The sequence below is a fragment of the Nyctibius grandis genome, chromosome 2 (assembly GCF_013368605.1).
Source record: "Nyctibius grandis isolate bNycGra1 chromosome 2, bNycGra1.pri, whole genome shotgun sequence".
In the NCBI taxonomy this organism is placed as follows: domain Eukaryota; kingdom Metazoa; phylum Chordata; class Aves; order Nyctibiiformes; family Nyctibiidae; genus Nyctibius; species Nyctibius grandis.
The window spans coordinates 24,131,559-24,156,333 of NC_090659.1; the positions used below are offsets into that span (position 1 = coordinate 24,131,559).

The 24,775-nt window shown below is 41.9% G+C and overlaps 1 protein-coding gene across 5 annotated transcripts in view; it reads right to left on the minus strand.

Annotated features, from left to right (window-relative positions):
* Positions 1 to 6,562: 6,562 nt before the first annotated feature.
* PRDM15 (PR/SET domain 15) overlaps positions 6,563 to 24,775 on the minus strand; it is a 47,331-nt gene continuing 29,118 nt past the window's right edge. For 3 of the 5 annotated variants that reach the window (XM_068425357.1, XM_068425355.1, XM_068425354.1), the window contains exons 13-25: positions 24,373 to 24,540; positions 23,048 to 23,142; positions 21,799 to 21,930; positions 20,704 to 20,838; positions 18,740 to 18,903; positions 18,200 to 18,279; positions 17,479 to 17,598; positions 16,621 to 16,752; positions 16,029 to 16,112; positions 15,657 to 15,832; positions 14,394 to 14,474; positions 11,347 to 11,559; positions 6,563 to 10,840 (exon numbers count right to left, since the gene is read on the minus strand). In XM_068425357.1, coding sequence (XP_068281458.1) covers positions 10,361 to 10,840; positions 11,347 to 11,559; positions 14,394 to 14,474; positions 15,657 to 15,832; positions 16,029 to 16,112; positions 16,621 to 16,752; positions 17,479 to 17,598; positions 18,200 to 18,279; positions 18,740 to 18,903; positions 20,704 to 20,838; positions 21,799 to 21,930; positions 23,048 to 23,142; positions 24,373 to 24,540 — 2,060 coding nt within the window. In that variant the 3' untranslated portion in view covers positions 6,563 to 10,360. The remainder of the gene's footprint in view (positions 10,841 to 11,346; positions 11,560 to 14,393; positions 14,475 to 15,656; positions 15,833 to 16,028; positions 16,113 to 16,620; positions 16,753 to 17,478; positions 17,599 to 18,199; positions 18,280 to 18,739; positions 18,904 to 20,703; positions 20,839 to 21,798; positions 21,931 to 23,047; positions 23,143 to 24,372; positions 24,541 to 24,775) is intronic. The other 2 variants (XM_068425356.1, XM_068425359.1) reach the window with 2 other exon arrangements.

The window sequence follows — 24,775 nt, forward strand, 5'->3', positions numbered from 1 at the left end:
TTCCTCCATGCATTTCCCTACAAAGGAGCATTCTTTCCATTCACATGGTAACATCAATTCAGCATTCTTAAATTTGCTTCCAGGGGCCATTGCCTAAAATTTTTAGAAGTACAGAGAAGTTTTAGTTGTCACACTACATTTCTGTAAATTTCTCTTGTAAAAATGGCAGTTAAGATTACATGCTCCTAGATAACATGAATTTTTTTTCTCCCTTTTTTTTTTTTTTTAATTACTGGATATGTTATTTTAAGAATCTAAGGCCATATTTTGCAAACATTTACACCTTGCCAGAAGCCACAAGTTGTAACATTTTCATTACAGCCATGCAGTAAGAGTCCTATGATCACCATACCAAACATCTGCTGAGGATGCCTTCATCGTAATTTAACTCCACGGCAGTACAAAGCCCCTTTCCACATAGAAAGCCAAAGTAACCATTACCGAGAGTGCAATTCCACAGTCACTTTAGCCTGACATCAGTGTGGGCTCCTGCTGAACAGGCCTGGTTCCATCTGCCCCTTCTTGTTCTTCTCAAAATCCAGCTCTGGAATTGGCACAGCCAGCCACTGAACTGATGAGAAAGCTAATTCTTGGGAGAAATGATAGGCAGATAGCTAAATCAGTTTTCTGCTCAACTGGATGCATGTTTGTATCAGTATAAAGAAAGCAACAGGAATATAAACCAAGCGAAACAGTTCCACTCTTTTTTCATGACTCTGAAGAGACATAACAATAGTAAACTTCATTAGAAACTACAGGCCTGTTCTCAGTGGTTTTCCCACCCCTCTACTCTTCCCTGTGTTACTACCTTCAAAGATCTGCCAGTTCAGCTGCTCAGAGGACCACTCCCTAACTTGCATTATTCCCAACAATCTGGATTAGTTTTAAGAGTCTAAATAGCCTCCAAGCAGATCAGCTGATGGATCTCAGTCAGCAGCAAACTTCGCAAGGAGGATGGTAACAAGCAGCTGGGAGGAGGTTCTTCATTTTCTCACCAACATGTACAGATCCTGAAGACAAACTCTGGCCAGTAGCCTGAAGCATCAGTATAAAAGTCTGACTGTGTCTTCCCTGATGCTCTTACTGATTCTATTGATTAAAAAAGTCAGGCACTGACATAATGCTGGGTTAAAAAAATAGCGTGCAAGTGGAAAAGTGTGCAGGAATCAGTACGCCAACTCAATGATGTTAAGCAGACACCATCAACATAACTAGCAGTACCTTTGTACTTCCCACTACTAAAAATACCAGTTTGGAAGCATTCCCTCACCAGCAAGTTAATTACCAGAAAGCTTCTGAGAGAACTGATCATCTTAGGTTGTAAGTGGGACTCTTCTCACATTGTAACAGTTTAATCTAACCTGCTACAACCAAGCCTTTTATTTCACCAATGCTCCATCTTGTCGACCTGCAGCAGGAGATGCTGGTGTCCCTAAAGCCACTCTGAAAGGTAGGAAGACTACGACTTATGCTACACATTAAATAATCCATTGTCAAGTACTTTATTGAAGTTATTCCAGACACAGTATTAATACTACTGGAACAAAATATTTCAGTTATAATTATTCTAATTGACCAATGCCGGTATCCACAACATCCCAACGAGCAGACTAGACTGGAGGCAAAAAACAACCAATGGGAAAACTCTGGGAGCGACCTTGAAATCCTCCCGTCCGTTAGGACACGGACCCTCAGCGCCTCCCCCCCCCGCTGCCCCTACACCCCACCTCAGCCGCGGGCGGCCGGGCAGGGGGCTCCCCCCACGCCTGACCAACGGCACTAACCGACCCCGGGGGCGCTGCAGGGCGAGACAGGGAAGAGCGCGCACCTGCGTCAGGCGCAGGGTGCGCATGCGCAGAAGCCGCACGCAACTGGGGGAGCGAGCGGGGCTCCCCCGTCCCGGCGAGGAGGGAGCGGGCGCGCTCGGGTCGCCGCCACCCTTCTCCTCCGAGCGAAGGTGGTGCGGTGGCCGAGCCGGGCCTTCGGCGCCTCTCGGCCTCCTTGCCGAGCGCCGCCCTTCCTTTCCGCGGGTGGAGCCGTGAGCTGCCCCGCGGTGCTAAAGCCCGTGTTTTCACCTGAGGCCGGAGTCAGCGCGCACGTGTGCGGCCCGCCGGGCGCTAAGGACCGCTGCGCCGTGCGGGGGCAGCCCCAGAGCTCTGCTTCCCTGTTTTTAGACTCTCCTCTGTTGAGATGTTCCCCAACCCCGAGGGGTGTCCGGTGCGGGGGGGTGGTGCGGGCGGCTGCACGTGCAGGTGTGTAGGTGTGGGTGGTGGGGCTGCACCTTCGCTGGACTCGATCCATTCCGCTTCGTTGGCGGTGCAGGCTAACGAGGGCTCACAGCTCACGGAGCACCCCCCGTTCCAGAGGGCCTCAGCGGTGAGAAGTGGCTTGTCTCGCAGGACCCCGGGGAGAGCCGTCAGGCTGCATCTGTGGTGCAGGCCCCCATTTCTCGGGCTAGAGCTGAGACTGAACTGCCAGCCCAAGAGCAGGACTGGGGGAGCTGCGGGTGGGAGGCGAACATCCAGAGAAGGGAAGCGGGCAATGGGCTGCAAAGGCGTCTAGTGTGGTTAAAACACAGCTTCCTATGACTGCTGTTGTAGCTACCACTGAACACCACTGCCTGCCCTCTAATTTTTCCATTTATAGTGCTGTTTTATTTTAAAAACCAACCATTTTCAATACCCTTCACATCAAACACAGGCACCTTTAAAGGTAAGACTGTATTAGCTGGCAATGCATGCTGCTGAGAGCTAGAAGTCTTTGCAGCCAAGTGTAGGAGACCACACACCTTCAGTTACTGCTTCCAGACTTCGATAAGTGTCCTGTGCAACCAGAATTTGTGATTTCTTGCAAGCATTAATTGATTACAGCAAGTTCTTGCTCTACTTGAATTACTTCTTGAACAACTCTTCATTTTGGTAAGATGCTTGCACTTCATTTCTAGACATTTTTTAAAGTAGGTAGGCTCAGAAATACTGGCTATACTGTGAGAAGACAAAGTAAAGTAAGAAGGAAATGTGTATGTAGTATAATTAGAATGACAGCTATCCCCTTACTAACTAGAAATGCTCTGAGGGGCGACTGGATTACTTTAAAACAACAGCAGTAAATAGAGCACTCTTTTCCAAGACTTTTCTGCCAGGAACACCTCGTATCTCTATTCAACCCACTTCTTAAATAACCACAGAAGTATATCATGCCTGGAGGAGAACTTTGTGCATGTTAGGATTTGCATGTATTTCATGGGAAAAAAAAGTAGTGGAAAAGGGAGGAGAGTGAATGAGAAGTAGGTGCATTTGCCTTCAGGATAAAGTTTCTCTTTTTTTCTCTTTGATTATGCAATCTAAGCTTTTCTCTTTTGCATCTTTAAAAACAGCGCTTTGTCACTGATTCCACTGCCTCTTCAGCAAAAATCTTCTGTTTGCATCAGTATGGACTTCACAAGGGTGCAATAAAGCAACTATTCTTTACTTGTTAAGACACACACACCCCCAATAATTACCTGCTCCTGCCCAAATACCCCCAAACTATGTACCCATATTGACTTTGAAAACCAATTGTGAATTCTGTATGACAACTAGGGCGCTTGGGCACAAATGCCATCTGTACCTCAGTCAGACAAAGGTATTTATTCCTTTGAAAGCTCAGACTAGGGTCTTAACACAGGCGTGGGTGTGGAGAGCACGGAAGGGGAGCTCACCCACGCAGTTTATTTTTTTTTTTTTACCTACCCACAACACAGCCAGTGTAACAGATTGGGAGACATTCTTTTTTATCTCCCCCTCCTTGGCACAGCATGGAGCTAGGGTTAGAGCTTCCCCACTCTTTCCTTTGATGAGCTGATTTAATTTTTTTTTGGTTTGGTTTTTGATTGTGAAACCCCCCTCTTTATTCCAGTGGCATCCCCTCGATGGCACTCCTGTGTCCAACTTGCATGCAGATATCACGTAGACAACCCAGCAGGTCTGTTCTGTGCGTGAGAAAGGACAGTCACTCTTGAGAAAACGCTGCCCACAGCCTCGCTTTCGCTCTTCCCAAAAGTGATGAAATGTGGATCTGCTTCATTCTCTTTATCATCTGGGCATCTAACCCTTTGGTTTCTGCATGTTGCTGCATATAACACACTGAGCATGTTTTACGTGTGAATTTAATTTATGGTAAACTGAACACACGCTAACACTTTCCCCAACACAAGTAACAGAATATAGATTCTGCTAGGAAAAAAGCATCTAAATGCAATAACTACTAATATTACTCAACAGCACTGCATCCACCACAACTTACCATACGGTTTGGTACAGCAGGCTAAGTATGTGCTCTCCCACATAGATTTTAGGTGTAGTTCCAATGTATTTCATTGCCTCTCAGCTCTCTCTTTCTCCCCAGTTTTGAATCTGTTTCTTGAAGTTCACTACACATGAGAGGTGCAAGTCTCAGAGACTCGTTCCTGTGAGCTCTGTGAAAACAGCCAGCTGTGTTGGGAAGAGATACTGAAACGAGCCTGTGGCTTGAGGAGAAGGCTGGCAGAACTTGGTTGGTATCTGCTCTCATTAACAGAACCTGGCGCATCAAGCCCTACACGAGTAGTTCTGGCAAACGAGCCAGAGCATGTGCCATCTCCTTCCTTGAGCTAGTGACACAGCTCAGACTCACATGGGTAGGAGAAGGGCGGAAATCTGTAGAAAATTATCATTAGTTTCTTCTAATTTTAACTCTTCATTCTGCCATTACTACATTTTTTTTTGTAGCCATTTAAATTTTTGGTACATTTACTGAACACTTCAAAAACTTTTTAGCATCAAAATCTGTAAGTAAACAGAAAAATAAAGCACTCAACTGACAACAAAAAGGCATTAGTACTTTAAAACTTTGCTTTAGATGAAATCTATCCCAAACTCAGTAATTTTAATTGCTTTTGACATCAGCTGCTCTAAGAGCCATTGCAACTAATAACCAGCTTTTCAAGAGTGTTAGCAACTGACCAGGCACTGTAAAGGGTCAGAACAGCCCATGGCTAAGGCAGACAGAGAACAGCATTACACAACAAATGGGGATGAAATCCTGACTCTAGGGGCGAGACAGAAGTCTCCCAGACAAGTCTCACCTTCCCTGCCACACTCAAAGGATACCCTCTCTGCCTCTTTCAGCTCAGCTGATGGGAATTTAAGTTTAGCAACAGTGAGCTTGGACTCTAGAAAAGCGATCCAATGTGTCAGCCGTCGGTAGCCGTACTGCAGGGGCTCGGTGTGCCGAATCCCAGTCTGAACTGAACAGTGCGCTTTGTAGCTGGCAGCAGTACACATGGGGAACAGCACTTCAGCACCCAGGAGGGAAAATAAATCCAGGACAGCTTTCTCAAAGCATTTCAGGGCAAGAAACAGATTTTCCAACCACGGTTATGCTGTATGGTGAAGTACCTGTGCCTTTCTACGGTGTTCCAACATTTTTAATGAAGAAAACGTAACAGCTTCTTGCCATATACAGTGCAAATATCACAGTAGCATCTCAGTACTGAAGAAGAGTTGATGACAAACATGACAGAAACACTTTTTTCCTTTCTCCTGCTGCCAACATGACACTTTGGATTTACTATAGGGCAAGAGCTTTTACGTGAATCCAAACTTTGGTAAATAATGTCACAGATTCAAGTCACTTGGCTGCACAGTCTGCCTCCAAAACTACTCCAAGCAGAGCTTTGCTGTGCATCGTGGTGTGGATCAGCAGCATCCTCCTCCAGTATGTTTCCTTCTCCCTTTACACCAGATGAGGCCAACACAGAACCACCATGAAAAGGCATGCCAAAATTACAAAGGGTTAAAGATTTTCCAACCAGTATGCCTGTATCAATAATAAATGTAAGGCCAAAAGGTAATTAGGAGGAGTGACATTATTATTACTTTAAATAGCACCGAGGAAATCTCATTACTGAACAAGAATTCACAAAGCAACACTAACAAAGCTATCCATTTTCATGTAGTACCTATAGTTTTTATATGATTGTCATTTGGATGTATGGTATTTTTTTCCGTTCCTAGTTTTCAAGGTGAGAAACTGCAGAACACTAGTAAATCACTCTGACAAAGTGTCAGAAAATTAATTTCTAGAAATAAATTCAACTGTTACCTGGCTGTTAACTTCAAACAATTTCTGGAACAGTAAAAAGGTACAGAAATGTAGCTGGTTAGACTGATAGGAGACTGACTGGTAGGTTTCTGCAAAAATACTCACTTTTTATACTGACACATCTAAAAAGAAAATTTCAATTTTAGAGAGTGTAATAGCACTTAATACTGTAGGTTTTCCTGATAGACTCATCACAGACCATAGCCAAGAAGGATTCAATCTCCTCTGCTTTCTGTTATTGCCCAGTAACAAGCTATAGAATAAATATTTTAGAATGCTACCCCATGTTTCTGTATATTGTGGGATGTACAAAGTTCTATGAGATAACGATTAAGCTTACTGCTTTTGAAGCAAGTCTATGTGATTTGAAGAAAAAAAATGTTTGATGCATTAATTAAGAAACAGAAAAGAATAACACTGGTAGAGCAAGGGTTCTGTACCTTGAAGCTCCTTTACTTCAGAGCCCATGTGCCACAGACAGCATTCAATTAAATAATAGTCTTAGCAATCAACAGTGACAATACACAGAACACTACACAACATCACTCCTTTGGCTCAAAGTAATTCCAGTTTGTTACTGAACAGTTGTTATGCAAAGTCTCCAACACACGGCTGAAAACGACAACCTTCACACTCTACAGCTGAAAAGGCGAGTAACAAATTGGCAAAGGGAATTTAGATTGCACATCCCTTACACAGTTTTATTTCTTGTGCAGTTTGAAACAGCATCAGTATAACTTTGGTATTCATCTGAAAAAGGCATAGTTGGGAGAGCAGCTGGCAGTCACTATTTGTCCAAGGTAAGCTCTGTTTGAAAGGCATCAATTTCCAACATCTCGAAACAAAACACTTTGTTTGAAACAAAACCAAACACAATAATTTGTTTTGAAATTTTTCATGTTGCAGCACACCCAAGATACAGTTGTGTTCTCATAGGGATGTTAATAACAGTAGTAATAATAAAATGACACTCAGAGATGATGAGGTACCATAGCAACGGTTGCAGGGAAAAGTCACGATCATTTCTAAAAGGGGTGCTCTGCGAAGATTAGCTTTTAGAGAACTTCCTATTGCCTGGCCTAGTCAAAGCCCTTCCAGTGGTTATATTTCTCCCTCCTCAAGCAGAATATTATGTAAGATAATTTTTACAGTAAGAATAATCATCCACTGGAACAACCTCCCCGGGACATGGTGGACTCCTTGTCACTAGAGGTTTTAAAAATGCAGTTGGACAGGGTGCTAGATAGATCCTATGAAAGGTGGGATCAGATGATCTTTTGAGGCCCCTTCCAACCTGGGCTGTTTCACGATTCTGATTTTGGGGATACTGAGAGACTGAAGAGAGACATTGCTTTTCTACGTGACCACCAACATGCAAGCATTTACGGTGTGATCATTCCTTTTTAAATGAGCTAGAATCAATCATTATCAGAAAGGTAAGATGCTATCTTGCCTGGATGAGATTTTGCAGGCTAGTTAGCACAGGAGGGATGCTAGGCAGCGTAAAAGTGCAGAATACCAGAGGATCACATTAGGATAAAGAGGTTTTGCGAAGTCAGAGAGGTCTCTGTAATGGCTGATTACCTCCATATGCAATTCTTATCAAATAGGCAATTACATGTTAAAATCACTCAGGTTGATTCAATGCATCATGAATGCTACTATCAGTAGTATTAACATTGAGCAAATGTACTCACTCTGCAGCTAAGGCAAAAAACCTTCCCCACTTAAAAGCTTAATCACCATTTACATATGTCTAAACAAACCCCTGATCTTCTAGAAACTCTACATACAGCACTATAACCCTCCATGTGTGTGTGTATACATATGTATTTTTTTAGATGTTAGCCATTGTTTTATTTACCATAACAACTTGACCTAGGACCTCTACTTTTGCTTTCCTTCCCCCCCCTTTTTTTTTCCTCCAAAGTACCCTGCCAAAAGATAATGTGCCTTTACCAATTAGTCACAGAAAAACACAGGAAAAAAAAAGTTTCAAGTACATAAACAACATATTTCATAAATAAAACCTAGCTTCCTCTTGACTAGGGGGTTTGGTGTGAAGGGGCAGCATTTGTGGACAGGACAGCTGAGAAGAAACTTAACTGGCTCAAGCCAGTGGTGAAATAATCCAAGTGCTAGAGGGGCATAAAACTGTACTTGGGATATTGGGAGGCTAATAAAATTTACAGGATCTCATGGTATCGTGTGAAAAGGATCTGAGGAAGACAGAAGGAGCTAGGGAATGACAATTTCTCTTTCCCACACCGGTAAAAGATATTTTCTCTTTCTGATATGTGTCCTTGTCCCTCCTATGCAAACATTTTATAGGCTTGTTGATATTTACAGAAAAGTAGTTCTGCTCCTCTGACACACAAAATCTGTCACCAAAAACCCGCTTCCTATACATGTCCTGTTGCAACTGAGCTTTACACAGAGCCTAGCACAGCAAGTCTCTGGGCTCTTCTATGGCACCAAGAAAACCACTGGAGGTTAACTTTAATATCCAGACATTTATACTTTGTAAGAATTTGTTGTAGCGATTATAAGGCATCCTGTAGGGGTCAAATAGTCCATGTTAATGCAGCTGTCAAGGCTGAAGTCATTCCTACTCCTATTTTTGCTCATACATAGAACATTTTCATAAATACGATAGGCACAGACAAGATTTTTACAACCATTAATCTATCTTCACTGTCAAACACAGCAGTTGCTTTATCCTCAGCAAAAACCTTTAGCATGGTTCTGTGGCTCAGTCTGCTGCCCCAAAGGACCTTGTTCTTCAGCCATAGCTGGAAGGACAGATTCGCCTTTCAGGATTCCAGGCAGCAACATTTCCTTTTTTTAGTTTATTCCTTTTTGATATCAGCTGCTTTTTCTCTGTGGGAAAGATACAATCTTGACATGCAAAAGTCCAGACTGCACATCGATGTGTGGAAAATGGAATGCAAGTGTAGTAACAGAGATGATGAATTTGACCCAACCCACTATTTATAGCCCCAACAGCCATGCAAATCTTGCCCATTATCCACTAGGGCACACTGCCTCCCTGTGACAGGTTATGCTTCAGACATTCTTTTTTTCTTGCATTTCACACAGTCTCAAGAGTGTGGCTATGAATTTTGGAAATACTTTTGGAAAGAGAAGGAATAGAATCTATACATTATTTTGATGGGAAAGGGCAATATGGGGATGAAAAAATTAATGAATCGTATTGATAACAGTGTTTTTCACACATGTACTCACCAGGAACACACAGTAAAGTACAAAGGCTATATATATCTCTCTCTCTATATATATGTATAAAAAGAAGGCTTTCTCAAATGTTTATTACACCATGAAAGAAGATTAATTGAAAAAAATTCACATCCTGAAGTTGATCAAAGGGGACTGATTGCTCTTCAGACCTGTTAGCTAAAAGCAAGATTGAAAGAGCAGTTTTGAAAAATTACATAAAACTGTATCACATTCTTTTTTTCAGTTCATAACTGGTTTGATTCAAACTTGACTAGAAGACCAAAGAAGTTGCTTTAGCATTAGACCAGCTATCTGACTCAAGTAGCACTAACACTGTGTTATGGGTACAGGGTTTTTCCCATGACTAAAATGGAAATAATTCGTGAAATTGTTATATTTTCTTCCACTCCACACTCATCCCCACCCCAAAGCCCCAACCTCCACCTACTTTACCAATGTTGTTAGATACAAGACCCAAAGAAGATAAAACCCAACACAATTACTGTTTTGCCCATTTGTGTCTTTACATTTCAGTCTCTACCAGCTGACCACAAGTGCATTCCACCTCACTGTGAACAAGGTCTTCATGTGTAATTTCCAGACTGGAAAGAAGTGACATGGTATGGCTGAAAAGGTTTTGTACATCACCAGTGCTGTCGTATTTAGGATTTCCCTGCTTTGGTTAAGATGTATTATGATGCTCCTGTCAAATCGCAATTTTACTGCACAAAATACACAGTGCAAGGGGGTGCTAAATTTATGGTGAGATTTCTTTCGTTTTTCCTTTTTTTTTAAGACAGTGCAAGGTCTAAAGACAGCGTGAGAATCTCAAGATTAGGGTGTTGCAGGGTGCTATTCCAATTTTAGCTTACATTTCATTGTATAAACATTTTCCTATCCCTGTTTGGTATCCAGCAAACAATCCTATTAGAAATTTTCCAAAAGTCTGTGTGTTTTTGTCTCTAAGTACTGTCCATTTCAAAACTTTTCAAAGTATAAATTAGTAGCTATACATTTGTTGTTGTTGTTGCTCTGTTTGAACCTGTTGCTGTCCTGACTGCTGTTGCGTTGGCTGTGCCTGGGGCTGCAAGACATCAGTCTGAGGCACTGACCTCCACGTCAGAGGATGCTGTTCTGGTATCTGGTTCCCTAGAGGAGCAATGGAGTTCACTAAGGTGGTCAGGTTTATAAAATGGGCCACAGACTGAGGATTGGCTGCCTCTGGCTGCGGCTGGATCTGAATGTCATTTTGGCGGTTGTGCAGCATGGCAGAACCGCTGACGGTGTCAAATGTCACGGTGAGAATTGAGTTGTCCAGCTGTAACTGGCGTTCAGGTGCGGTCAGGTGGCCCACAGCCACTGGCTGGAGGTTTGTGAATTGGGTTCCAGCTGCTGTCATAATGGGGGTAACAGTGATATTTGTCAGCCCGACAGAACTGGAAGGGGCTGTGACATTTGGGTCACCAAGAGTCACCACCACCTAAGGAAAAACAGAAAGGTAACCTCAACCTTTTATCTTGCAGCTGACTACCAAATATCAAATATTAAGAAAGATCACCTGAGTGCTGAAGGGCTCACATGTTGCTACTGTCAGCAAGAGAAGTCATACTCACAGAAGGGAACATAGAAAGCTTGGAATATAACAACTTCCGAGCATAGAAATAAGAAGGTAATGGGAGGGAGGCATAAGCAACATTCAAAACAAGCAGCCAAATTAACTTTCACACTTGTAGTCACAACTTCAGGCAGTTAGCAGTATCTGCCAAACAAGGAGATGGTAACACCCAAGGAAGTGAAAACAAACACGAGGAGCTTATTGGTCCAACTCCTTGTTTTTTTAAAGTCTTTATTCATCTTTGTATTACCACAATTTATCAAATTAGCCCTAAACGTTCCAATCACTCTTTTGTGTTTGGTATTAGGAAAAAAGAAGGGTTATCCCTCTAAGCAATGCCTGCTGCCCATCACCCTGCTACTGGAGCTCACCTGCTGGATGCTCTGTACAGCCGAATTAGTCTCATCTCCAACGTTCCCTGTGAATTCACGTTCCTTCTCTGTGTATTCATTGAAGGTGGGGTGCTCAGGCACTTGAGCTTCCTCCTCCTCACCTGACTTTTGTTTTCGTTTCTGGCCACGTTTAGGAGCTTTCATATGCTGTTTCCCTTCTGGTAATTCTCCCTGTTCCAAGGCTAATTCTGGCTGGAGCAACACATTTCCAAACAAGAAATCAAGTCATTTTGCTTAGTGAAGTTCCAAGTAAGAGACTATCACCTGAAGTTGGTTTACTGTCGATTCTCAAGTGAAGAAACAAACTTTAGCAAAAACCTGATTTCAGGGAATGAGACCTCACCCTGTAATTACCTCTGTTTTACCAGCACCCATAGAATCATAGAATGGCTTGAGTTGGAAGGGACCTTAAAGATCATCTAGTTCTCATCCCCTTGCCATGGGCAGGGACACATTCCACTAGACCAGGCTGCTCAAAGCCCCATCCAACCTGGCCTTGAACACTGCCAGGGAGGGGGCAGCCACAGCTTCTCTGGGCAACCTGTTCTAGTGTCTCACCACCCTCACAGGAAAGAATTTCTTCCTAAGATCTAATCTAAATCTACCCTCTTTCAGTTTAAAACCATTCCCCCTCGTCCTATCACTACATGTCCTTGTAAAAAGTCCCTCTCCAGCTTTCCTGTAGGCCCCCTTCAGGTACTAGAAGGCTGTTAGAAGGTCTCCCCAGAGCCTTCTCTTCTTCAGGCTGAAGAGCCCCAACTCTCTGAGCCTGTCTTCATAGGAGAGGTGCTCCAGCCCTCTGATCATCTTTGTGGCCCTCCTCTGGACTCGCTCCAACAGCTCCATGTCCTTCTTATGTTAGGGGCCCCAGAGCTGGATGCAGTACTGCAGGTGGGGTCTCACGAGAGCAGAGTAGAGGGGGAAAATAACCTCCCTCGACCTGCTGGCCACACTGCTTTTGATGCAGCCCGGGATACGCTTGGCTTCCTGGGCTGCAAGCGCACATTGCCGGCTCATGTTGAGCTTCTCATCAACCATCACCCCCAAGTCCTTCTCCTCAGGGCTGCTCTCAATCCATTCTCCACCCAGCCTGTATTGATGCTTGAGATTGCCCTGACCCACATGCAAGACCTTACACTTGGCCTTGCTGAACTTCGTGCAGTGCGCATGGGCCCATCTCTCAAGCCTGTCAAGGTCCCTCTGGATGGCATCCCTTCCCTCCAGCGTGTCGACCACACCACACAGCTTGGTGTCGTTGGCAAACTGGCTGAGGGTGCACTCAATCCCACTGTCCACGTCGCTGACAAAGATCTTAAACAGGACCGGTCCCAATACCGACCCCTGAGGAACGCCACTTGTCACTGGTCTCTACTTGGACATCGAGCTGTTGACCACAACTCTTTGAGTGTGACCACCCAGCCAATTCCTTATCTACCGAGTGGTCCATCCATCAAGTCCGTGCCTCTCCAATTTAGAGACAAGGATGTCGTGCAGGACAGTGTCAAATGCTTTGCACAAGTCCAGGTAGGTGACATCAGTCACTCTTACCCTATGCACCAAGGCTGTAACCCTGTCATAGAAGGCCACCAAATTCGTCAGGCACAATTTGCCCTTAGTGAAGCCATGTTGGCTGTCACCAATCACCTCACTGTTTTCCATGTGCCTTAGCATAGTTTCCAGGAGGATCTGCTCCATGATCTTGCCGGGCACAGAGGTGAGACTGACTGGCCTGGAGTTCCCTGGGACTTCCTTTTTTCCCTTTTTAAAAATGGGGGTTATATTTCCCCTTTTCCAGTCAGTGGGAACTTCACCAGACTGCCACAACTTCTCAAAAATGATGGATAGCAGCTTAGCAACTTCATCTGCCAGTTCCCTCACAACCCGCGGGTGCACCTCATCCGGTCCCATGGACTTGTGTACCTTCAGGTTCCATAGATGGTCTTGAACCTGATCTCCTACAGTGGGTGGTTCTTCATTCTCCCAGTCCCTGCCTTTGCCTTCTGCTACTTGGGTGGTGAGGCTTGAGCACTTGCCGGTGAAGACTGAGGCAAAAAAGTCATTGCGTACCTCAGCCTTCTCCATATCCTGGGTAACCAGGTCTCTCGTTTCCTTCCAGAGAGGGCCCACATTTTCCCTAGTCTTCCTTTTATCACCGATGTATCTATAGAAGCTTTTCTTGTTGTCCTTGACATCCCTGGCCAGATTCAATTTTATCAGGGCTTTAGCTTTCCTAACCTGATCCCTGTCTGCTCGGACAATTTCTCTGTATTCCTCCCAGGCTACCTGCCCTTGCTTCCACCCTCTGTAGGCTTCCTCCTTCTGTCTGAGTTTGCCCATGAGCCCCTTGTTCATCCATGTGGGCCTCCTGGCGTTTTTGCCTGCCTTCCTCTTTGTCGGGATGCATCGCTCCTGAGCTTGGAGGAGGTGATCCTTGAATAATTAACCAGCTTTCTTGGTTCCTCTTCCCTCCAGGGCTTTATCCCATGGCACTCTACCAAGGAGGTCCCTGAAGAGGCCAAAGTCTGCTCTCCTGAAGTCCAGGGTAGTGAGCTTGCTGTGTGTCCTCGTCACTGACCTAAAGATCTTGAACTCCACCATTTCATGGTCACAGCAGCCAAGGCTGCCCTTGAGCGTCACATTCCCCACCAGCCCCTCCTTGTCGGTGAGAACGATGTCCAGCATAGCACCTCCCCTAGTTGGCTCCTCTATCACTTGCAGAAGGAAGTTATCATCAATGCATTCCAGGAACTTCCTGGATTGCTTATGCCCTGCTGTGTTGTCCCTCCAACAGGTATCAGGGTGACTGAAGTCCCCCATGAGGACCAGGGCTTGTGAACATGAACACAGATCAACAGCTTGGATCTGCTTATACATGTTAATCTGTGACTGACTCTCTAAAAAAGCACATTCCTTGCCCATCAGCCTACGCCCAGCTATGACAAGTACCAAAAAAGTCATGTCCCCACCTCACCCTCCAGTAGGCCTGGAACCTAGCTGCCACCAGAATTCTGCAATGGCAAATTTACCTGAACAATCCCAATTGAGGAGGCATCAATGGTAGTCGTCTCTGGCAGCTGCTCTAAATCACCAATCCTCACGGAAAGAATCTGTGGACAAAGAGGTATCAGCTGGTGAACTGCAACAGTGCATACCACAGCCAAACAATACAGCATTGCCCTAATAAATCCTGTCACAAAGCAGAAATGATGTAATCTAACGTTTTACACGTATCATTTAATACAAGGGATTTAACCATGGCTTTTTTTTTTTAAATAACCTTTTGGCATATAATCTTTTCCTTCTTGCTGAAAACCAGCAAAGTTTAAAGACAACAATAGAAGAATATGTTTATTTTCACATTCTAGACAGAACACAAGCCACTGGGAAGTGAGGAATTCTACAGAAAACAAACAATGTGTTTGAAAAAAAAATTATTATTTTAGCTTTTCTATTTTAAACCTATCAACTGTGTCCTACTCCATTATTTTCAGCTGAATCTATACATCTCAGCTTATCAAACAACAGAGACATATTGCCCTCTGGATTGCAGATATGTAGCTGCATTTTTAATCCAAAAATCAATAAACAAAGCTTTTTGTTGACTTCTTTCCCAGTCATCATGATAAAAAAAATGTTCACGGCAAAGTAATACTAATGGTAAATTGGTAGTAGGGAAAAAAAAAGCCTCAAAGAGAACAGACAAGCCTTAATCAACCTAAACAAGAAAAGCTGAGGGAAACACAATAGCTATTCAGAAATTTAGACCACAGAAAAAGCCCCGTTGGGGTCAGACAAAACATCCCTCTAATCCAGATTCTCTGCAGTCAGCATTCACCTTTAATACTAAGAAATTTTGTATCATCAGCAGATGCTGCCATCACCTCTCTATTCACCACTTCTTTCAGATCACTTCTGAATAGAGAACACAATGGGGAAAAAAAGTCAATTATACTCACTAATGGATGAAGACAAAACATGAAAAAAATATACATTTAAGCTTAGGCAGAAAATGAAGAGAGATTTAAATAATCAGAAGAACTTCATTTTTAGCAGACTGACAATCAGATGTGTTTACTACTGAAACATAACATAATGAAAGGGCTGATTCAGTTAAGTGGATGCTTAACAGACACTACCTAAAACTGGCCCCAAAAGAACAAAGAGAGAGAAAAAAAGAAGTAATTCCTTTCAAGTCACTGAAGGCCATAAATTTTCTTTAAAAAAAAAAAAAGTAAAAAGTAAAAAACCCCACCAAACCACCCCACAACGTACCTGCCAAACTCACTCACCTCTGGATGTTTACGTCTCATATGTCGACTCATGGATGCTCTGGTAGAAACCTTTGTCCCACACAGGTGACAGCTCTGGGCTTCTACCTTATCATGAGTGAGCTGGATGTGCTTCTGTAGCATGTAATCAGTGACATACTTCTTATCACAGACTGAACATGTCCACTGTTTTCCTACTGGTGGCAGAGGGAAGGAAACGCTGTTAACAACAGCCCCCAGAGATGAGTATCATATTGTCAGCATCTCAACAAAAGGAACAATTTTATTTTGGTAACAGGATGTGTAACACTAGTTCCAAGACTGGCAAGTCTAAAGCAAGCCTAGAACAAAATTAAGATATTGTCTTTGGATACTGTTTTTCAGAGGATTTACCTGTATGAATCAACTTATGAGTCTCCATTGTATTTCTCTCACTAAACGTCTTGCCACAGAGCTCACACATGAAATCTTTGATTCCTGCATGAAGAGCACATTTAGCATCAGACTGAAAACAGTCTAAGGTATCTGGGACAATTCCGAGTCTCGTATTACTAAAAAAAAATAAATAAATCACAGCCAAACAAGTAGAAGCAGCCCAGCTTCACCAGCTGTTTTTATCTAAGCCATGCCACTATACCTGGCAGAAAATGGAACCAAGAGAAATTGATGTGGGAGGTAAAATTCTGTTTGGGGAAATGAGAACCTGAAGACTGACTTAAAACAAAACAAACACTCCAGACCTACACTAGACCAAAACAACCTCCCTTAAAAAAAGCAAAACATGAAACCAACTAAACTATATATCTTAATTGTCTAACAGGTGGTCTTGGCTGACCCGAGGACAAAACCTCACTTTTCAAAAAGCACAATATGCATATTTTTTTTATTAGTGATCCTCATACTCTGTGACTGTTCTAGATAAGAGTTCTCTCAGGAAGCATTTAACAGATTCAGTGCAACTTTTGTACATCTTTAGAGACCTCACCCGTGTGTCTTTTGTAATGCTTCAGCATGTTGACTTTCTGTGCAAATTTTCGGTGACATTCCTTGCATTCATATTCCTTAATCCCTTTGTGAAGTTTCATGTGGTGACGAAGTGCATGTTTTGTCTTCATTCCTGTGAGACAAAAGGTACAGCATGACAATTAGTCCATTGCTCCCACCTTCAGAGGAGAACTCAGGATGATCATGTGGTTAGCCAAGAGCTCTAAGATTCTATTTGCTGTGTGTCCACAATTGCATATTTTTAATTGTTTAGGTAGCAGTGCACATTGTCATTATTATTTTAATTCCAGGCAAAAGCTCTGGAAAACATCTGAGTAACCACTGAGGAAGAAGCAAAATAGCAGGGACAAGCAAAGACAAAACACCATTAAAGATGTCAGACTGGCTTACTGCCTCCCACTAAAATACCAGTTCAGATTTGTTCAAGTTGTAACGTGAACAAAAGTCAAAGCAACTTTGACTCGTAAGGCTCTTACAGACAGGAATTATTCTATTTCTTAAGCCTGAAAATAGCCTAGAATGAAAAAATTAATTTGTATTCACTTTTGTGCTGCAAATGCATTGGAACTCAGTCAGGTAAGAACACCTCATCCTGACAGAAGCAAATTTTATTAAAATCACTTTTGTCTTACAGGCCATGAAACTCAATTGTATAAAATTAGAGGTAGTTTATGTATCCATAAGGCTCCTGATTAATACAGTTTCTACCTCTCAAAAATGCAGGATTTATAGCACCCTGAGGACCTTCCCAATATTCTAAGAACGGAAGTAGTTTTAAATCAGATATTCACCTGCTATTCAGTATCACAATTAATGGAAAACAAGGCATTAGACATACCTTTGCCACATTCTGCACACAAGTATTCTCGGATATTATCATGGACTCGCATATGTTCTTTTAACATGTCTTTTCTAGCAAATGATTTGCCACATTGCTCACAAGCATGACTTTTTACACCTTAAAAATAAATTTAAAAGACAACATGAACAAAAAAAAATGTTAATGAAAAATGTGCATCTCCTAAAAACTGACTAAACTGGTGAATTAGATGGCAACAGTCCACCTGTGTTGTCAATCACATCTTTCATGCCTATTGTAGCCCAAACTAAATTAGAAGACTTTGGAGAGAGAGAAAACCTGGCTTTTTGTGTGAGATCTGAAAAAAAAAGGTAAAGCCTAAGGTAGGAAAATAGTGAATAGCATGAAATAATAATGAGCTGTTAAAAATGATTTTGCAATAGCAGTTTTCAGCCTGTGTAATGGTGAGAAGGTGGCATGGATAAGAATTTGGGGAAGAACAGGATACAGCATTAGGATTTTTAGCAGGTGAATCCTGCATCATATTAACTAGGAATCCGGATTGTGTGCCAAGATCAAACATCTTCATTAATACTACCTGCTTTAGAAAACTGGTCTACCTTAAAAGCATAAATATAACATTTATCTTATTGTAACTTACAGTAAAAACCTATAACTTATTTCCTCCTGAAAAAAATAAGGCAGGCACTGGCAACAGAAATTTCTTTTTCATATTGATAAAGAAACACAACATTTTTACCTGTATGTATAAGCTTATGTCTTTCCAGATTTCCTATACTGTTAAAAATCCTTCCACAGATTTCACATGGATGGATGTATCTGAAACCAGAGACCAAAAACCTTCATTCTTTTCTTGAGGGAGAGGTGGTTTTCAGGCATCTCTGTCAGTAACTGTATTTCATTTGGTAATACCAATTACTATAAAAGCTCCTTGAAACATAAATGCATTTTTAAAATGAGCCTTAAGAAACCTGTAAGTTCACTGCAAGCTTGGAGCAGTCTGGCATTGCTATATCCTCAAATCATAGTTTTTAAAAAAATATTTACCAAAATCATAGATTTATACTTTACAAAGCCCAAACTGGGAGGCTGTTGACTAATCATCTATATGAGGTGAATCATTAGGGATCTATATTTCAAGCTTTTAATAAACATTTTAACACCCATTATACAGTTTCAGATGTTTTAGTACAGCCCAATTCTCTGAAAGCATCAGGTGGCAAAGCCACTGTAACTTCAAAAAGATAGCTCCTCTTATCGGTCCAACACGTCATCTTACTTCTGCACGTTAGGATCAGGCAGGTTCTCCCGATGAATGACCATATGTGCATGGTAAGTTGCCTTCAAGGCAAAACGTCGGTTACAAATGCTACAGCCATAGCCTTTCTCCTTGTGCACGTCCATTATATGCTTCAGGTACTCCTTCCCTCTGCCGAAAGACAACTGTGGAATGAACCAATAGTGAATGAAAGAGGAAAAAAGTCCTCGGGAACAGCAATGATCTAGTAACACATTACTGGGATCTAGAGTCAGAGCTAGTAGACATAAATATCCTGTGCATCACTAGATGAAAAATCTGCGAAAGCTGGATTTAGGCCTGAACGTCTTTGGCCATTACAAGCACATTGCTACAGGACATCAGTTAACTCACTTGGAAAACTAGCTTGAGATGGTATTTCTGCTTCTTAAGCTGCACAAGTAGAGGACCTCTACTTATTTGTGCACTGAGGAACAGTCTTGAAGAGAACTGTGTCTAACCTCCACTAGCTGTCAAAGCGAGGATGCCAGAGATGGAGAAAATGTCTTTTGGGCTCTAGGGGCATGGTAAGCCCTAGTCTGCATAGTAAGCTTTGGCACTAGCTCCAGAAGAGTTAGAATTTCTAGGCATTGCAGGGCAGTGATTCTGGCTCAGCTCCCGGAAGTGCTACAACTACGACAGACAGGAGCTCCACTACTCAGCTCCCTGGGCTACGTAACCCTGCATACGCATATATGCTCCAACATATCAGGGCAAAGTGCCATAATGACATGATCTTTTGCTCCAATTTTCGAACTAGTCAGGGTTTTTCTGACAGCACTGCACAGCTTGGTGAAGGTACACTTTGGGATGAGAAAAAAATAGAGAGATTCTTAAGAGCTCAGAAGTCACTAAGACTCATTTGTATGTTGTTCTCCCTTAGGAATGCATGAACAGATAATTTTCAGCCAAAAAGAGCCTCCCCATCTCATCACAGGTAACACTCATTTTCCACAGCTATTGCCTTACACAACTGTTTACTTCACAAACACCTGCAAAATCGCTAAAAACCTCAGCTTCCAAAAACAACTTTCTAAGTTGAATAGCACGATTGCCCTCATTTGGAAGCATACAACTTTATATAGTTTTTGTATATGTTTATGTTTATGTATATATGTAATACATAGTTTAAGCATCAGGCGTTAAAATTACCACACTGAAAGCAAGCATGTGATTAATTGCTGTGATACCACATCTTCTTATCCTTAGTAACATAAGCGTAAAATCAGTTTGCACTTAAAACCAGTTCACACATAAGAACAGAAAACTGAAGAATTATTATCTCCATGTCTTTAAAATGAAGACAAGCTAAGCACTTTCACCACATTAAGTGTAGACTGTGAAATAAGCTCTGATTTCCAGAGGCCAGGTCAGTGGCTTAACTACCAAAATTCCCCTGTCCCTATGTCAGTTTGTCCAGTTTTGCTGTTCTCACTGATTGCTTTTGCATCCCACCCACCCCAGCACAGCGTGCTTGCTCAGTAAGGGCACAGAATCCAGATGGGCCTTAAGGACCCCATTCTTCCCCATTACTTCTTTACAAAATGGCAAAAGCCATACAGTAAGAGGTTTAATAAGTCTCCTGCAGAAATGCTATAGCAATTTTAATTTGCATGTAATTAAAACGTAGTGTAAGATTTGTATGTTCCTTTACTGTTTCTTCCTCCAGTTTGGCTTGCTCGCTTCCTTGCACACAGGTAAGAGTACATATATGTATTTATCTTCTTTAAGCGTTTAGCATTCACCTTACAGAACACTACCTAAAGTCTTATGGAATAGCATCACTTCATAGAAGAGATAACAAGCACTGCAGAAGAGAGCAGACCTGTGGACTGGTCTTCTCTTCGTGAACCCTTAATGTTATTTAAAATTCTGAATTATTTATAGACATCTCCTCTCCCTCCCCGCATCCCAAAACAAATTAATTTGGAAGTATTTAAAGCTACCTGGCACCTTTTGCAGCTATACTTGTGAGGCTCAGAATCTGCACTTTCATCAGAGTTGTCATCGTTTTCCTCTGATGAGATTCCAATTTTACCAATGAACTCTTCCCTCTGGTGATCATCCATTAGCGCTATGTCCTGTGTAGGGTGGGAAAGAATATTCTGTTTTAATAAATTAAACTTCTATTTCAAAAGGTAACACCTAGTCAGCTCTTCTTGCCATGTAGACTGCCTTGCGTTAACAATTGCTGTAACATTATTTATGTAAAATATCCTCCTGCTTCATTCAGTTCAGGTACACAAACTTCCTCTGTCCATGACTAAACAAGGAACAACTGTTTATCCAAACAGGTAATACTCCATTTTTTGTGTATAAAAAGAACTTCAGTGTAAGCAAGAGACTCAATTGGTACAGTATTACATCCATCTTTATGAGCACCACTGAGTGACACAATTCAATTCAATTCCTTACATTCAGTGTTAACCAAGTTACGTCAAAATAATCTGTGTCCGATTAAGCACTGTTAATAGGGTTGTTTTTGTGATATGGAACATTTTGGCAAAAGCAGGTGAGGAACTCAACACGCAGGCAGTTACGCTGGCACATACAAGAGAATCACTGGCATGGAAACGGCAGGAACAATTGGTTTTCTCATTTGTTTTTTTTTCCATGGAAAGAGAGGGGATGACAGTAACCCCTCAGCCCAACCAAACTATGGCTGGAACAATACATGTTTGCAGCCCTCCTGTTAAATTATTCTCCCTGATTTAAACTGAGTAACCTCTGTGATTGACCCAAGATCACAGGTGTTTTTTCCATAATGTTCAGAACAGTGTTCTGCAGTGGTTGCTGAAATACCTTTAAATATGATAGTCCACATATTCTGTAGCAATCCAGATGTGGAAACACAGAGCCATGGGTAAATCAGAGCACAACCCCTGTTAGGCTGCTGTAGAAACATCACTGCACAGAGTATATAATCACTGTTGTGTTGCCAGCATGAACATGTGGCCATAACAGTCTCAATATATTTATTAATATGTTTAATAATGTCTGCTAAATAGCATGCCTTTTGTAATAAATTCTTAACACAATACCTTAAAATGGACATGAATATGATCTCTCAACACATCCACCCTGAAAAATTTACGTCCACAGATTTCACAAGTGTATTTCTTGTCTCCATGTGTTAAAAGGTGTTTGTTCATATTGCTCCTACATGAAAACACCTAAAAGAAGAAGGAAGGAAGGGTTTTTAAATTATATCCATCAGGGCTACAATTCTTTGCAAGTTATCCAATGGATAGTACAGAAAATATTTGCTGTGCTATTTTATTCATTCTGGCCAGAAACATGTAGAAGCTCCTGTTATGCAGCCAGCACACTACCTCAGAAACTGCTGGCACAGCAAAATACATGTATACAGTTCCAAGGAACTGACTGAAATTGGCCATTCATCAGAGGTGGACTTCCACAAAAGCTGCAGCAGAATTATATAGGGTAGATTTAGAAATATTTATATCTTTTTTATCAAGAATGTTGCATCTGTCTATAAAAAGACACATCCACAAAATCTACTTTCATTGATATATAACATATTCAAAGCATCAAAACCAAAGGTGTACACACCAACTTAAGAGTTGCTTGAGCAGATCTTGCACTATGAATCACTAAACTTTCATAAAATCACTAGTTAAACCCACAATCTTCATACCAGTGATAACAGCAGCTTCCAGATCATGAGCTTTAAGCACCCAACATGGCAACAGTGCCATGACTACACAATGAATTCACTTTGAATTCTAATAGGAAATGATTCCCAATGCACACAGTCTGCCAGCTGTTTACATTCTGGCAGAAAAACTTCACTCTAAATAACATAAGCCATGAGATTTCACCAATAGACACAGTGGCCATGTTACACTCTACAATGTGTTACATGTCCTGAAAATCTAGTCTGAACTTCAGTTTTGTTCTTACGTTTCCCTTAACAGCTCCCACCATCCATGGCCACAGGGGGCTTGGATATATAATGGACCCAAGGCAGTTTAAAGAGTAACATCTTGGCTGGGTGGGAGGGCTCACTGGTAACTGACCACATGCCTGTCCGAGCTGTGAGGTAATCTGACTTGGCGCGTACCTCAGCGTGAGTCATTTACCTCAACCTTTTGGCAGGCTGTGTGCCTATTCAGGTAGGCTGTTATTGTGGTTTAATACACGGGCGGTAACTTCTTGTGCCACGGTAACTCATTTGGAGGCTCTGGGCTGAGGTGCACAGTACCCCTGGAGTATCCTTGGAGCTACAGTGCAGAACTTCACATGGCACACGGTGGCAAAGACGCCTACCTTCCCACACACGGGGCATCCCGAAGGCTCCTTCTTGTAGCGAACCATGTTTTCTGTGCTGTGCTCAAAGTCTTCTCTTTTCACGCGCCTCACCCCTTAACAGAACAGTCCCCATCAAAAAAACAAAACAAAAAAATAAAACATGGTTTTCTACTCCAATCTGCATGCTCTTTCAGGTGAATACTGTAAAGAAGAGTGAAACACTGGGAAGAGCCTCAATGCAGAACTTAATTGCTAACAAAAGGATAATTTCTAAATTAAAATGGTGTCTTAAGAATATAAAAGCAGTCCGCCACGGTGATGTATTGTGGCCCAATGGTTATTACACCAACTGTAATGTGTCTGAAAACAGACATTTATTGTCAACACCAGGAAACAGGCAGATCTAGTAGGCCTTGGCACTTGGATCAGGTATCTGGCCCAGGAATTCCCCCTCACAGTCTCTAAGGAGAGAGGGAACCCATCCTCTTTCAGGAGGGAAGAAGGCTGCTGCTGTTCTATGACAGCTAAAATTGAGACACCTTGCCATTGCCATTCAGCCCCTCGTCCTCTCGCTGCCCTCTAGTTCATGACACAAAGGTCTGAATCACAAGAGCAGCCAGCAGCGGTCAGCTACACCCAAAGCACTGAGGTGGACAATCTGTCTGCTTTTTATAAAATCACATTTGGTCTTATCATCTAGATCACTAGAGGAATTTTAATATATATACTTCAGCAATCTACCATCACTCAAGTTTTTCCAGAGTCTTTGAGTACCTGTAACCTCCTTAGGTGTTTGAGATTTTGAACTGTAAATTCTTATAATCTCATTCTCTTATATTCTCAAGATTTTGAAAGATAATATCACACAGCATTCCATTTATACTATATTTACACAGTAGTCACTTTCAGTCATATATTGCAAGTTAATTCTCTGCTCTCAAATTTTCAAGTTACCACACATTTTTTTAAAAAAGAAATAACAGAATTCAAAGAGAGAAAAAGATACCATTAAAATCCACTAGTCTAAACTACTGCATAATAAGCCGAGCAAATTTCACATGACTGTTAGTAGCAGTGGATGCAATCACGTGAGGCTGAAAAAAAAAGGTAGGTGCACCTCCTAGAAAGTTTTTCATAGAATTAGACAACTCCCCTCCAGGATTCATTACTATTATTTTTAATAAATGTCACATTTTGCTGAAACCTGCTACTCCAGATCAGGTAACTGACAAAAAAAAGACAGCTACCATCCAGAAGAATCTAGTGTGCAATCATTTCCTTAACTTTCCCACTTCTACTGCCATTTGAAGAGCAATAATTAGGTTCATCTGCAGTATACTTACCTTCCAAGTGTCGTCTTTGATGGTCTAGCATGACATCCTTCCGGTAGAACATCTTATTGCAGATTTCACAAGCAAACTTCTTATCCCCATGCTTTTTCTTGTGTTTTGAAAGATTACTGTTCGTAGAAAAGAATCTGAAACACATCTCACACTGGAATGTCTTGTCATCTGTAAGCAAGAGAAACCATGCAGCTCTTTACAGATGAAAAACAGATTTTGTACGTTTGTGAGACAGGTAGTTCTTTTGTTAGACCTGAGTTTTAACATGTAATCCATCATTATATGGATTGAGGAGGGAAATGCAAAAGCATGTATTTTTCTTTTACTTTACAGTTTGTCTTTACATTAAAAAGATAATAAACATCAAACAACCTATTGAGTTTATTTTTGCTGCCTATGAGAT